Source organism: Brachyistius frenatus, unplaced genomic scaffold (genome assembly GCF_029030835.1).
Source record: "Brachyistius frenatus isolate BFR_SWC_R1_liver_20210118 unplaced genomic scaffold, ASM2903083v1 Contig_184, whole genome shotgun sequence".
NCBI classification, from domain to species: domain Eukaryota; kingdom Metazoa; phylum Chordata; class Actinopteri; family Embiotocidae; genus Brachyistius; species Brachyistius frenatus.
Genome location: NW_027210783.1, coordinates 664,668 through 680,000, shown reverse-complemented (window position 1 = coordinate 680,000; position 15,333 = coordinate 664,668). Strand labels below are relative to the sequence as shown.

Here is a 15,333-nt window from a genome sequence, read left to right as displayed (position 1 = left end):
CGTGGATTTGTTGTTATATTTGGCTTTTAGTTTATTTGCATTATTTCCAAAGTCTTGGCATTTATTTGCGTCCGATAATAGAAACGCCCCTCGGCGCCCTGTAGTTTGGCGTTGTGGGCTTTCATTTGAGGTTCCCTGCACCTGATAATGGGTCCAGTTGTTCCCAGTTTACAGGGATTCCCTCGTCATCCTCTCTGTTTGTGTGCGTTTGACAGCTGTCTGAAACTGAGATGTCAGTTTTGTGCCAGTATTGACCTCACCTGCTCATACAAAAGTCAAAAGGATGCTTCTGATGCACAATAATAACCGAGTAAACAAATGTCTGGTGACGTCTGCTGAAATAAGGCAAACCCATCAGGGTGTGTTCTTTGTCTCCTGAAGTGCTTTGATTCATGTGTGTGTTATTAAGTCTTCCTCTGAAACAGCCTGTTTGTCTGTTTTTTGTTTTTTTTATGACGTCAGAAACGTCAAAAAAAAAAAAAAAAAAAAGAAGCCGAAATTCTTTGGAAACATGTAAAAAATAAAATATCTGAAGAAATTGTGCAAATTCGAACCGCACTCATCGTGCATGATCTCTGGTTTAGTTTTCAACTCAAGCTACAAGTACGGAGGGGAGGAGGGATGGGGGAGCGGGGTGGTTTTGAAATGAAAGGCAGCTTGTTGGAGGTGCAACTTGTTCAGGCTTTTGTTTTTGTTTTGAATCTGCTATATAAAGGGAAGAAAGACAAAGTTTGACTTGTTGAAACACCAAAGACGGTTTGCTGACGCCACGAACGGTTACGTAAACGACAGACGTAACCTGAGCAGTCAGAACGAGCGTACAAAGAAAAGACAGCCTTTGTACCTGAGTGACGGCGTGTGTGATGGTTCATTTTAAAGTTCGCTGGAAGAGAGAGAGACGTGTGTACTCACGTTTTATAGGATGAAAGGCAAAACATATTTAGTGTCAGCCCTTCAGTTGTTATGTTTTGGTTGTGTAAAGTTGTGACGCTTCGTGTGTTGCAACGATCAATCGATCGGCAGTGAAAATAATCAGCTACTCTTTTGATAATCGATTAGTTGAACGAATCAGCAACAGTAGTGTGTGTGTGTGTGTGTGTGTGTGTGTGTGTGTGTGTGTGTGTGTGTGTGTGTGTGTGTGTGTGTGTGTGTGTGTGTGTGTGTGTGTGTGTGTGTGTTCGTTCCAACCACATGCTGCCATATGGTCAGTGTGCATCAGTAATGGAGCCGGCAGAGTTAACAGTCAAACAGCGACCGAGCATCCTGTGGTAATGTGACGCTGAACGGCTCTGCTACAAGTGTGTGTGTGTGTGTGTGTTGTTGCCCAGGTTAACATATGGTTAGTGGGTTTCACAGCGGTAGCGCAAACAGAAAGTTGAGCCTCACAACTTTTCATCCAAACCAAATCACCTGACCGAGTGTGTGTTTGCCTTCATGTTCAAATAGCTGATTATTTCCAAGATTATTTCCCGACCAAGTGAATTTACAGGAAACTAATCATAATGAATTATTAATTCTTTAAATCATTTACCAAGCAAAGATGCCAAAACACTCTTTGGTTCTGGAGCTTTTCTTTATTTGATCTTTTGACTGTGAAGTCGACGTTTTGTGAGATTTACATACTGGAGGTCTTAGCGATGCGAATTTGTGACAATTGTTCAAAAACAAAACAAAAAAGTTCAAATAGATTTGCGATATCTCATTCTTCAAAATTAAAATGTTGTTTTTGGCCGAGCAATAGTCCCGTTATGTGTAAAAGTACTCATGACAAAAAATAACAGTTGGAAAAAATGTATTGACGTTTGAAAAAACGCACCCGGTGTGTAAAAACATTTAGTCAGCAAAAGAAAAAAGATTTCTGAAGTTGTGTCCTCGACATTTTTACATAAAATGATTAGTCTGACTGTGGATATTTGCACTGTTACAGCAGCATGTAGAGAAAAAACTAGACATAGTAAAAAGATATATAGAAAATATATGTTTTAACGGATGTAAGAAGTTGCCAGAAGTCTTCACGCCGGTGTGTATTTATTGTTGGACTCCCTCCAGGCGGACATTTGGTCGCTGGGCATCACGGCCATCGAGCTCGCCAAGGGGGAACCTCCCAACTCCGACATGCATCCGATGCGAGTGCTCTTCCACATCCCCAAATCTCCTCCTCCAACGCTGACCGGAGATTTCTCCAAGAGCTTCAAAGAGTTCACCGAGGCCTGCCTCAACAAGGACCCCACCTTCGTAAGACCCCCCCCCCCCCCCCGACCGACACGGTCCACATTCACCATAATGTCTGCTTGGTGTTTTAGCTGCTGGTCAGGAGTCCGGTGCCCTTTTTATTTCTATTGAGGAGACAAAAGTGAAACATTTACTAAAGGACTGCGCTCAAGTACAACTTTAAGGTGCTTTAGATGAAGCAGATTTTCTATTTTATGCAACATTATATTTCTAGGATTTTTTTCTCTCTCATAAATACAAGAAAATACAGATTTTGGGCATATTGACGGATATCTTGAATCATATTTCTTGACTTTTTAATTTGTTTCATAATTTCACGAGTTTTTCTATGGCTTTCATTTTAAAGCAGCTTCCTTGTCCTGTGTATGATCGTAGTTGCATCTTGACGCCCCCTGGTGGACTCACAGCGCTGCTGTTTTCACTCGTCTTCTGTTTTTCTTCCTCCAACCCACAAAAACCATACAAGGAGCTCCAAGTGAAATATCTGAAACAAGACAAATCATTTTGTTTTGCTTTTTAATCTAAAAATCGCCAGTCGAAGTCTCGCTTTCTCTTTTTTTCTGCTCATTTTCTGTTGCTGAGACCAGATGAAACTCTCAGTTGACCTCTGACGGTGAACTCTGTGCCTCCGCTCTCTCGTCCTGCAGCGTCCCACAGCCAAAGAGCTGCTCAAACACAAGTTCATCATCAAACACTGCAAGAAGACGTCCTACCTCAGCGAGCTGATCGACAGGTTCAGGAGGTGGAAGGAGGAGGGGCACAGCGGCAGCAGCTCCGATGACTCCGACAGGTGAGTTCACTGCAGCAGAAACTTTTAGTTTCAGACGTGAATGTAGGTATTTGTGTATTACGTGCTAACGTGTGTGTGTGTGTGTGTGTGTGTGTGTGTGTGTGTGTGTGTGTGTGTGTGTGTGTGTGTGTGTGTGTGTGTGTGTGTGTGTGTGTGTGTGTGTGTGTGTGTGTGTGTGTGTGTGAAGTGAGTCCAGTAACAAAGAGAACAACGACCCTCCTGACTGGAATTTCACAACCGTCCGGAAGAAGAAGCCCGAGGGCAGGAAGGTCCTCAATGGGACGGTCAGTAGCTTTCATATTATTATTATTATTATTATTATTATTTCAGGATCCACGTTATATCTCATCTAAAGTGTCTGATTTCAGTCACAAATTCCTGCAAATGTTTCACAATAAAAGCGCTTGTGTCTTCTGAAACGCAAGCGGGCTTTTAATTTGAAACAGTACAGGAAATGGTCAGGGCAAATAGTAGCGGATCAAAACAACCTCAATGTTTTTTTTATCCTAAATAACTTAAAAAATGAATTTGAACCGGATCAAGAAAACTGAGCATTTTATTTCCTGTATGCTCTGGCAGCACGGCACCTACGCTGATTTCAATTAAACTGCGCTTCCATAAACTCCCACCTGTTGTTTTTCTCATCCTCTTCATCTTCATCTGTGCAGGCTCAGGATCAGCTGAGTAAATCTGCCAGTCTGACCACAGTCATCTCTCCTGTCTTCACCGAGGTTTGTACACTCAGCAGCCTGTTTACCACCTCACCACATTAAGGAAGCAAACTTGGCATAAAAGGAAGTACCAAAATACAAAAATCACACAGAGTCTTATCGGACAAAGTTAGTTCGTGTCAAGTCCTGAACAGAGTGGACAGAGTTGAGTCTTTTGTTTCGTACTCACCGTACAGACGTGAGAGTTGTGTCTCTTGTCATCCAACTCCCCCCCACCGTTCATGTTTGTCGTTGTCTTCTTCTGTAGTTGAAGCAGCAGCACAAGGAGCACTCCGAGCAGCGATTGGCCATCGAGGAGCTGGAACGCAACATTCGATTGGCTGAAGAAGTGTGTCCGGGCATCACGGACAGGATGGTCACACACATCATTGCCAGGTACGAGAAGTAGGTTTCTCTCAATATGTCACTTCTTTCTTACTTTTTTTTTGTTCGTTTGTTTGCTTCTTTAACTTTTAAATTCTTTTATTATATATATATATATATATATATATATATATATATATATATATATATATATATATATATATATATATATATATTTTTTTAAATTCTGTCAAAATTTTATGAAAATCTTCCTGTCTTTTTCTTTAACTTTTTGTTTCATTTCCTGGTTTAGTTTTATTCAGAACAAGACGTCTGTGTCGTCCTCCTGCAGATCATTTGTTTGACAGATGTCCTGATTTCTGTCGCTCCTTCGCAGATTCACGACAAACTGACGGACGGACAGACGGATGGACCGAAGGAAGTGGAGAGAGACTGTGTCTCCGTACGGTGACGCTGCTGTATGATGAAAACGGAGGAGATTTGCTGTGCAATGTCTCCTCGCTGTACACACACATCTCAATACACACACACGCACACACACACACACACACACTACTAATGTAATATATACACTATATATTCACTTCTGCTGGTTGAAGACCTTCTTTCTCCCTCAACTCATTCAGTTTAATTTTCAATGAACTGTTCAGAATTTTTGAAAATACAGTCTGAGTTGGATTTGTGGCCCCCCCCCCCTTATTTTCTGTTAATGACTTTCTGAGCTTAAGTTTTGAATATGTTTAAAATAAAGCACACCGTTTTGTCAGACTTTATTCAGACTTAAGTTTGCGAGTACTTGCGTTATGTTTGCTACTCTTCATAGATTACCATCATGTGCCTTAAATGTTTTTTCTGTCAGTCATTTTCTAAAAGAACACGTCGCTCTTTTTCATAGAGATTTTTGTCCGAGCCGTACACGGAGAAATATGCAGAAGAGGGTTCTCGTCCATCAGCAGCGGTGTGATTCGTGTCATGACTTGCCTTCAGTCGGTAGACGTCTATATGTTTGTTCGGTAGCACTTGAGACGGATTATATGCCAATATTACACATGTTTTGTTGTCTTCAGTAATGCTTTTTGATTACAGTTTCCTGACGGCTGGATTCAGTCAAGGTCCGGTCTGAAAGTGCAACAGTTACTTCTAAAAAGGTTTCATCATTTTAAGTCTGTGTTTATAGCGGTGGAGATTCCTCACCTGTTAAAAACAAAGGAGTTTTCCTCATCCAGACCCATTTTTGGACCCATTATCAGGAGCTACCAGACACTAGCAGGGCTAGGCACTAGAAGCTTGCTAACCAGCAGTTACCAAACATTTGAGTTGGCCAGCTGGGACAGGTTGTTCATAAATAAGATGAGTGTAGCTTCTTTTCAGTGTACAACCAGTAGCGTTGCACAACCAGTGGAAATTGGAGAAATCTTGATGTTGCTTTGGGTCTTTCAGAACGGTTTTGATTATGTTAAGATTTCAGTGATGGGAGAACACAAATTAATCAAGTTTGGGAAAACTTAGTTTAAAACTACCAAATAGTGTTGATTCTAAAAATAAAACCTGACGTGGTTTTTAAAACCCAACATTGGAAAGTTGCACAGCCTCTTTTCAAGAGCATGCAGGGAGCTGTAATCAAAGGCATTACTGACAGTTTGTACCAAAGACACTATAAAACTTGGTCACTGTATATTTTTGTCTTTTTATATATCATAAGGGATACGACAGCGCTTGTTGAGGGGGGAAATGAAAGATGTAAGATTTTACAGTAACTTTGCTTTTTTTGTAGCGGGACTTAGAGTTTTATGAATAAATATTTAAGTTTGATTGAGAAGCTTGTGGTGTTTAACCTGTTTATTTGACAAACTTGTACTGTTTGCAGTTGTTTTCATGCAAAAGATATTTTGCTCTTTTGTAATATGTAAATATTTTTGCAATGAATTAATTTACTATCTACTTGTTTAAAACCCTTTATTGACAAATGCAACTGTATAATATAAACCAAAAGTTCACATTTTTCTACAGAATTCATCCTTTATGTTAAATGACGATACATTATCCGACTACATCACCCAGAAAGTTACTCGATAAGTTCTCAGACTCTACGAAGGCATCACACCCACATGAAGACTCAACATTTAAGCCTTTAAACTTTTCTTTTAAAAAGTGGTCAAGCTGATATAGTCAATGTCTTGTCATGGCTTGTTTGACCTGCAATGGTCAACTATGAAAGTAACATAGATACAATTTTAAAGATATTAATTCCCTAAATTTTTCGGGCTTGCAACCAAAATGTGACAAACGGCCGCCAGTTTTCAGAAGCTGAGGTTCATCGCTAAAACAAGGCCAAAAATACATTTCATCTGCCAGTACACCTCAAAACAATACAATTCACACATTTATTCTCCATCTGCAGTCTTTTTAAACAACCCTGTCAGTTTTGACTGATCATATCATGAACCCTTGTAATGTTTCATGTTTATCTACAGTGTGATTTCAGTCATCTTCGATGCTCCTTTTGTGTCCTCTGCTTCCTTTAACTCCCTTTTTGCCGTCTCCTTCGCTGCTCCGTCCTCCTCCTCTTCGTCCTCGCCCTCTTCCTCCTCGTCCAGTTGGAGGCTCCCAGAGGAAAACCTCATCCTGGCTTGTCCGGTGGAACGTGCCATCTTCCCCAGCTGGGGGGGTGGGCAGTAATATGGATAAAAAACCTCCGGGTCTGAGTCGCTGTAGCTACCGGAGGTGCCGCCGATCATGCATAACGAAGCGGGGCGTTCGGGCAGAGGGGAGGAGTTTAGCGGGAGGAAGTTGGGTCTGGAGGGGCGTGTCAGGTGGGGGTAGTAACCGAGGGGACGAAACTCAGAAGCAGGGTTGAAGGCGGGGTTTGAACTCCTTGAGAGGTGGAACTTGACATCCGGTTGGCTGGCCACGCGGCGAGGCAGACCCGGGAGGAAGTTGGAGTCGTCGCTGTAATGCCCCGCCTCTGTGTGTCCAACACCCAATAGCCTCGCTCCATTGCTTCCCGGATGGTAGACCCTGGCCAATCCCAGCCCGCCTGAACCAGAGGGGCGGAGGTTCCTCCTGATTGGTGAAAGAGATGGTAAATTGTGACTTAATGGGTAGAAAGATGGGCGCGATATGCCATCCATTGTCACATAATCCCGCCGCCGAGGAGGCGGAAAACGCTCGAGTGAGGAAACGGCGACGTAGTCTGTCAAGTAGGGGTGTCGGTTGAGTGGCGAGGAACCTGCCAACGGGAATGACGGGAGGATGGGGTGATACTGGTAGGCAGGGCTGTTTGGGTAGAGAAGAACCAGCTGTTGCGCGGCATCCGGGTGCGGCTGGGGGTTGGGCCGACGTCGTGAACGGTTGCCATAGACACCGGCCAACCTTTGGGCTTGGCGCTGCGCCCCAATCCGTCCCCCCCTCATGTCCTCCATTAAAGACGTGGAGGAGGATCTGGTCTTCGGCGACGGGGTCAACTGGTGGATGGATGGAGAGAGGGGAGGAGCTTGAGAGAGGGGGCGGAACCTCTGGCTGAACTCAACAGATGAGCGGCTGCGCTTGGCCCCTCTTTCACCGATGTCGATGTCGTTGACGCCTCGGTGATGTGGGTCCAACTCGTCCTGACTGCGGACCGCCAGAGCACGACTTGACCGGCTGAACGGATTGGAGTGTTCGTACAGCTGAGGAGGTAAAACACTCACAAACATTAGAATTGTCTTCTTACTGGGCCTGAAACGATGAATTGTTTGCATTAACTAATCTCCAATTTGAATGGTAGTTTTTAGTACCTCTTTTGAGACGTCGGTCAGAAGATCAGGAGACGATTGACACTGTCTGGGATCGTGGTCTGACTGACAGCAAGTCCTGGACATACGAATGAGACATCCCGTTAGGGTTAGACAACACTTGGTGTCTCCTACAACACTGGCACTTTTTGAAGTTCAGTGGAAGTCTGAAGTATCTTTTTGCCTCCACTGCATCGTTCAATATGTCTGGCTTGGAAAATGTCTTCTCACCTCTCGAAGGGAAAAGGTTTCTTCTCTCCAGATCCCATACACTCCAACAGTTGTTTCTGGGTCCGCCCACTGCCACAGCAAAATAAGGACAAACATCTGGAATTACTCAACAGGAAAAGGTTGGGACAGGATGGGAGACCGTTGAGTAAAAGACAAACAACTTTTTAATCTTTTATTTTATACTCAAAACTGATAGATGGTTAGAGAGGATCATTTTTTGGTTGTCACCTAAATATATAATCAGCTACGTTGTTGGTGATACAAATTAAATGGAAAGAAAAATGAAAGGGACTAGTCTTTCAAGCTGCTGTGAAATGGGCGTTTCGTTACAAGGTCAACATATTTCAAGAGGAAATGTCTCCATAGAAACAGTACAGAGAGGAAAATTGCCTTAATGCACCTTTATATCACAGCAATGTGTGTTTTATGCGTTACCTGTATCTGAAGCTGGAGCCCTTACAGGACAGCAGCGTTTTGTGCGTGGCCTGGGGTTCTTCAGCCAGCCTGAAGAAAGCGTGGTACTCCACGCACGTCTTCCAGAAGGATTTACACACATCACGACTGGCCATGGCGAACTCCAGAGTATCCTTACATGATGGCTGGATGGGCGTCAAACAACACTTAGTAATACATACAGTACACTGATGAAAACATAGAGAGACCAGCTCGAAGATGAGCGACAAACACTGTCGCTTCATTAAACCGAGTCATGTCCTCACCCCAATTGTGTCGTGTAGTTTGATGAGGAAGTGTTTGCGTTTGAAGCTTAGCTTGCGGATCTTCGCCCAGCTGAACGTATTGATTTTCGTGTTTCCCTGGAAAACATAGAAGAAAAAAAATCAGTTAATTTGTCTTTCAGTGCACTAACATGCTGATGTTTAGCATGTGAACATAGATTTTAGTATTTTAAAGTGTCAATCTGCTAAACTTTCCAACATGAAATCGGTCATCACTATCATTGTATATACATGGAAAATTCTACCTATTGGTGGCGCTGTATAAAAAGTCAAGGGATCGCCAAAATCCTCAGGTTACATCCTTTGTATACTTTCAATATCTGTACCAAATTCCATGTCAATCCATTAGGTATTTGTTTAAGTACAGCTCTTTCAACAGCCAAGCTGTTAATGTGGCTAAACAGAACCTCCTGCTGACAGAATGGTAAAGCCTAGCTTTATGGAACAGCCACTTGAAAAGTTAATGCCCTCTTTATGTGTGTGTGCATTTTTAAAAAGGAATACATCTACATCCATACCTGAAAGACCAGAACTCCAGAGTGTGTGACAGCCAGGTTGATCCTCATTCCCTCCCCGTCGTGGGCAGCGTGAGGCCGGATGCCGTACATGTCCAGCTTCCTCGCCACCTCCAGCAGGTGGATGTCTGCGTCTGCTGGAGAAACTCCTCTGAAGGAATGAGACATGGGAGTGAAAGAATCCAGGGATGTATGAGGAGAGCTGGATATGGAGCTGCTGCTCCACGATGCTGCCAATGTTCTCCCAGTGGTCACTCACGGTATTGCAACAACAAAATGAATGCGGCCCATAAAGCTTTTTCTTGAAGACAACCATAATGAAAGACGGGGACACCTGTAACTGCAAACAAGGCCGGCCTTTTTATTGGCTTTGAAAAGTTCATTTTATTCTTGTTACATCATCACAATCTCAAGTCGGTTAACGAAATGAGAATTTGTGGGTGGGACCAGAAGGACAAAATGCACAACGGGGAAGAAACCTTTTTTTTTGGCACATCCATCAGTCTCTGATGTTTCGTTTCATACCTGTGTTTCTTATGAAACTTGATGATCTTGTGGTCCAGATATTCCTGGTTGGGGACGTAGTGCTTCATCTCCAAATGGTGATAGTCCATCTCCTCGTCGTACTCCCCTAGCTCTGCTGTAACACACGTACAAGTCCACATTTATTTTTTCTGTGCGACTATAAGCATGTCTATATGATGGTTGGTTATGTGTCTCTTTCATATGCTTACACTGCAGTATGTGAGACACCAGCAGGGCGGCGCTGTTGTCATTACAAGTCAGACTGCCGTTAGACAAGTCCTGCTTTATCTGTAAGGCAAAAAGATACCTGCACACACGAGGACAAAGCAACACGAGGCATGTTGACTCTCAGCAAACCTCTTTATCTGACAGACTGAAATATTAACACAACGTGATAATTAGAAACGTCACCTGGTGAGGCCTCTCTTGAGTTGTCCAGGATCCGGTGGGAAGAATTTGACTATAAACCTGAAGAATAAATCGCTGGTGTCTGACGCAGGGAATAAAAAAAAAGAAGACAGGACAGGTTCTAGATGATGAGATATGATCAGTGGGCAAAAAGAAAGGCGTGAATTGTAAAAAATGAACATGTCATGCATGGAAATGTGATCATGGAGATTAGTTTGACCATGTTTTGAACACTTCTACACGCGTGTTGCTGTTCATCATTTTGGTTATTTAATTTTTAAATGTGACTTACATTTAATCTGTTTGACCAGCGGCTTCAGCAGTTCCAACCAAACCTGCAACAGAAACACGTTGAAACAAAACAAAAAAAACAAGAACTCGAACTATTCTGTGTTTATCTGTGATGTTTGTGTTTTCTTACGTAGTTCCCGCTGTGGTGTCTGAACTCCAGCCCAAAATACTCTTTCTCCAGCAGCTTCAGATGACCACACACTTTGTTGAAGAAGTCGCCACCTAAAACCTTTTGCTGAAAGAGGGAAGACGGAGATTTAAAGTGTCTAAAGGGTGGCGAGGGTTTTAAGGGTTTAGCGAGAGGGATAATTGGATTTTTTTTTTTTTTTAAATTGAGATGCTCTTAAAACTGAAGTCTGGGGGATTCTCCTGGGACCACAGAAAAATGTGCTCCGGCTCAGATACGTTTAAATTCACCAGAGCTTTGAATAATGAGAGTTGCATAACGACGTGTCCAATATCACGAGACAATATCATAAACCAGATAGATTTTTTTCTTGACTCTTTCTCTTCCTCTTTCCTTTAATCTCTCTGTTCCTTCTCTCCCCTCCTCTTCACTGTCATCTCTAATTACCAACATGGTGTTCGTGCAGAGTTCACTTACTGCAGCGACACAGGGGGTTTTTGGTTTGGTTTTTAGTGTCTGCTGTCTGCTAGCTAGTGTTTAAAGCTCCGGCGGGGGTCACTGGACGTCCCTCATTAACTTGTCATGAGAGAGAGGAAAAGTGGGGGGAGGAGGGGGGGAGGCAGAGCAGCTGACACCGATTATAGTGAGAGCGCAGGCCTAACTGATAATTACTGGAAAACAAATGGCCGCCCCCAGAACAGAACAGAACAGTTAAGTTTTAGGAGAGCGGAGAGGAAATGCAGCTTTCCAGCTGGATGGGACTCCATGTGTGGAACATGTGATGGACAACTAGTCTCAAGCAGAACACGACTGTAAACACCAAATAAATACACGTCACCGCCAGATTAATCTCTGTTCGACAGCCATCCCATTGTGGCGACAACCATCGGTTTGGGAACACGGCAAGTTGCCGCTTGGACTTGCACTGCCAAGGCCTGTCAATCAAACCAGGGGGCTATTGCACAATGGTATTTGCACTTTAAGGCACTCCTGCATTGGCTTCACTTTTCAGACCTGGAAGCAAGAGGCCCAGTTTAATATCCAGTCTATATTTTACAGCGTACTGATGTGTAGATAATCTGGTGTCTGGTAAGACGTTCCCGTTCTGGACGGATAGATTCATACTGAGCATGCTCAATGGGGCCCTGAGACGACCCGTCTAAGGCTAACCTAAAAGGGGTTCAAATAATTCAAAACGCAAAATTTACCTAAAGTTTTAAACATGAAATGCATTAAAATGGTCCTTATCATTGATATATTATCTGTTTTGAAACCAGACCAAGTATGAACCACATTTCTGTAACGTAAACATATTGTACTGCTGCCCGTTCCTTCGGTCCTTCTTTACACCAATCTGTCCATCCTTTCTTCTTCTCTACATCCTGTCTGATCCTTAATTGGGGTTTTGCCCTGAAGGTTGGAGGATCGGGGTCAGATGACAGAACCTCTGTTCTCACTGACATCATGAACTCCACCACATCAAACAGAAAACCTGTTTCCAACCTGAACCCCAAAACCAAGACGGCCAGCAGCTCTTTGAAGGAAAAACTCTACCTGGTCCTCACAATGATAGATGAGCAAACATCCATCCATCATCCCTCCATCCATCTCTCCATCCATCCATCCATCCCTCCATCCCTCCATCCCTCCATCCATCCATCCATCCATCCATCCATCCATCCATCCATCCATCCATCCCTCCCTCCCTCCCTCCTTCCATCCCTCCCTCCATCTCTCTCGCCTCCTCCTCTTAAAGATTCTACAAATGTCCTGGAGGCCGCTGGGAAACCGACAGGGAAGAAAGCATGGGCGAGGAACATGGAGCTACTTTGCCCACACAATACTGGAAGAAACACACACACACACACACACACACACACACACACACACACACACACACACACACACACACACACACACACACACACACACACACACACACACACACACACACACACACACACACACACACAGACACAGAGTCTGCCTTTAGACAGCATTACTGCCTCTCAGGCGACGTCACCATGTTGAGAACACTTCCCCGTCACGGCTGCTCTGACCTGGATAGTCGAGCACATGGCAGTTCATCGACAGCAGAGTGTTTCCCATCCAGATGTTCACACATCACACAGCTGGAAAACATCTGCACCTCTTTGGATTACGAAATAGAAAGTTTTTCAGAGTGCAGTTTATTTGTCCGTAAATACCTCCACCTCGTGAATCTTCGTCCCTTCTTGTCTCTCGTTGGGAAGATAAACGGCGGTGGACACAATAACATGAACACCTTTTCATAAACTCCTGTTCAGCAGTCCCGCAGCAAGTGTGACTATAATGAAGCTAATAATATTCTTTATTTTTCAGAGGCGTTAACGAAACTCATCGATCATTTTTGGCAGCTGACGTTTTGTCGTGTTGAATTTATTGTAATATTTAATATACTGAAGACTTGAGATCAGAATCAGGCCGGAACACGAGTTGATTTATGAGCTGGTGATTTTGTAAGTCGTGACGATTCATGTGTTGCAGACAAAGCCTGAAAATGTGAAACAAAACTGCCTTCATGAGCTCTTTCTGTGTCCGAAAGTAAAAACCTATAGAAGACAAAGGATTTGCATCTTTTCACAACGGAAACTTGTTCAGCTTTAATGAGAGTTTGTTTACTTCCTGAGTCTCTTTTGCCTCTTTTTTAATTGGACAAATCTGAACACAGAGATCCAGACGTGGCTGACGTGTGACAAAGGAAATATTATGCACGTAAGAGCAGCATGTCCTGGATTATCTGCACATCGTTTTCTTGATTGATCGATAGATTATTTTTCTTTTATCAAAAAAGCAGTAAAAAAAAAAAAAAAAAAAAAATCTGTTTTCTTAAGACAAAAATGATGTCTTGTAAATTGCTGATTCAGCACGGTGTCACGTAAGACAAAGAAAAGCCGTTAAACATTCACATATAAGTGAATTTTTGTGAACTTTTGCTCGGTCAGTTATGAAAATGATCTATCGGTGACTAAATAGTGAGTTCAGCTTTTACATCCGGGGCTGCATACTTCCCAGCATGCACTGCACATATCTGGTAATTAAACTGGATCAAGAAAGCAATATTATGAGGTGTGTCTCATTCATTCTCCGACCAGCAGATCTAATGGGGGGAAATCTTAATATTTGCTCAGTCTGCAGTTTATCGAGCACAAATCTGGGCAGTGTTGCATGTCAGCTGCTGTTTTGTCTTCTGTCTCTGATTGTCCAGTGAAGATGAAGCAACACAGACAGAAAGGTTTGAGGTTTGAGCAGCAGGAAGGCCCCGGCCCTTTTATTTTATTGTATTTTTCTACGTGTATGGACTGATGGAGCAGCAGCAGAAACACGTATGTCCTCTTTCAACATGGAAATATTCCATTTCTGTTTGGCACTTTAACAGAATATAAGCACAATATATATTTTGGTAGAAGCTGGAGCTCCACTGTACAAAGTCAAGTATTTAAACCCCGAATATTCAGTGTCAAACTGCAGGTTAAACCGTTTCACTGCATGATCAGTGCTGACATTATATTATAAAGCAGTGCATTTTAAGTGTAAATGTACTCTCTCGTGATATTTTTATGTAAATATTGACCCAAATCCTGCCTGAACAGGTTGTGCAAAGTCCTTGGTGTGTTCTTCTCCCCTTTTCTTTATTTTTCAGGAAGGACAGAAAGAAATGAACGCAGGAAAGACAGAAAAACGATCTTAAAATACGAAAGAAGTAAAAAAAAAAAAAGAAAAAAAAAAAGGTTTTATTTCCCTTTAAGAAAAACAACAACAACAACAACAACAAAAACTTACCTCCACCTCGAACGTGCGCTCGCTGTCGTCCAGGAAGATCACGCGCAGCCGGAGTTTAGTCTCCTTGGAGACCCGGGACTTGGTCGAGAGGCTCCCGAGTCTCCGGGTCCGCGGCTGTCGGTCCTCCATCTCTCCGTTTCCCTGCGTGTTTCTCAGGAGGAACAGCAGCTGTGTCCGCCCGTTAAATCCATCTTCCTGAGAGGAAACCCCCACCCAGACACGGCTTCACGCGCTTCTCCTCCTCATCATCACCACCACCACCACCACCACCATCATCATCATCATCATCCTCCTCATCCTCTCCGGTCCGCCGGGGATCCGTGGCTGCCGCTGGAGCGCGCGCTCTCCGGATGCGTAATGGCACGCTGACGCTGGGACTGGCCGCTGATCCAACCTGTGCGCTGCAGCTGCTACTCCACCAGAAGAAAGTAACTGAGTACAGGTACTTAAGTACGTCTTTGACGTACTTCTACTCTACCACATTACGCAACATTATTATTATTTATCTGAGAATAGACTCAGATTTTACGCACAAAACATAATGAGAAATTTATGAAATGAAACTATCAGTTTATATAACTGGATTTGAAACAGTTGATTATTAAACTGAACTGTGTTCAGTGTATTAAAAAACAATAAATCAACCTCTGCTTTCTTGGTTTTAGCTTCTTGAACTGTCGCTCAAACAAAACTTGTGATGATTTGTGTCTGTTACATGTAATATTTATGAACTCGTGAAAAAAATAACCTAAACTAACACCAAACCCTGTGGAAAACCACCCTGTGCTTTGTTATATCAGTACACATTAATATTCAGACAGTTATTG

At 43.1% G+C, this 15,333-nt stretch overlaps 2 protein-coding genes across 3 annotated transcripts in view; one reads left to right on the top strand and one right to left on the bottom strand.

The window, feature by feature from the left end:
- Positions 1-5,896, top strand: part of stk26 (serine/threonine protein kinase 26) — a 19,793-nt gene extending 13,897 nt beyond the window's left edge. Inside the window, exons 7-12 of one of the 2 annotated variants that reach the window (XM_069717956.1) lie at positions 2,050-2,235; positions 2,880-3,022; positions 3,210-3,306; positions 3,691-3,753; positions 4,001-4,128; positions 4,454-5,896. In XM_069717956.1, coding sequence (XP_069574057.1) covers positions 2,050-2,235; positions 2,880-3,022; positions 3,210-3,306; positions 3,691-3,753; positions 4,001-4,128; positions 4,454-4,469 — 633 coding nt within the window. In that variant the 3' untranslated portion in view covers positions 4,470-5,896. Of the gene's footprint in view, positions 1-2,049; positions 2,236-2,879; positions 3,023-3,209; positions 3,307-3,690; positions 3,754-4,000; positions 4,138-4,453 lie in introns of both variants that reach the window. The other variant, XM_069717955.1, reaches the window with a different exon arrangement.
- An 84-nt stretch (positions 5,897-5,980) lies between these two features.
- LOC138632411 (FERM domain-containing protein 7) lies at positions 5,981-14,752 on the bottom strand. Its single transcript, XM_069717954.1, has 12 exons — positions 14,507-14,752; positions 10,688-10,792; positions 10,559-10,601; positions 10,270-10,348; positions 10,068-10,165; positions 9,859-9,973; positions 9,337-9,484; positions 8,801-8,896; positions 8,517-8,680; positions 8,082-8,150; positions 7,854-7,929; positions 5,981-7,745 (listed from the first exon to the last, which is right to left on the bottom strand). The coding sequence occupies exons 1-12, from the start codon at positions 14,633-14,635 to the stop codon at positions 6,546-6,548; spliced, it is 2,322 nt and encodes a 773-aa protein (XP_069574055.1). The 5' UTR covers positions 14,636-14,752; the 3' UTR covers positions 5,981-6,545.
- Positions 14,753-15,333: the final 581 nt, after the last annotated feature.

Coding starts and splice junctions, on each gene's coding strand:
- LOC138632411 (XM_069717954.1), bottom strand. CDS start 14,635: ATGGAGGACCGACAGCCGCGGACCCGGAGACTCGGGAGCCTCTCGACC. Junction 8,681..8,800: donor AACTACACGACACAATTGGG/GTGAGGACATGA, acceptor ACGCCCATCCAG/CCATCATGTAAGGATACTCT. Junction 7,746..7,853: donor TGACCGACGTCTCAAAAGAG/GTACTAAAAACT, acceptor TTACCTCCTCAG/CTGTACGAACACTCCAATCC.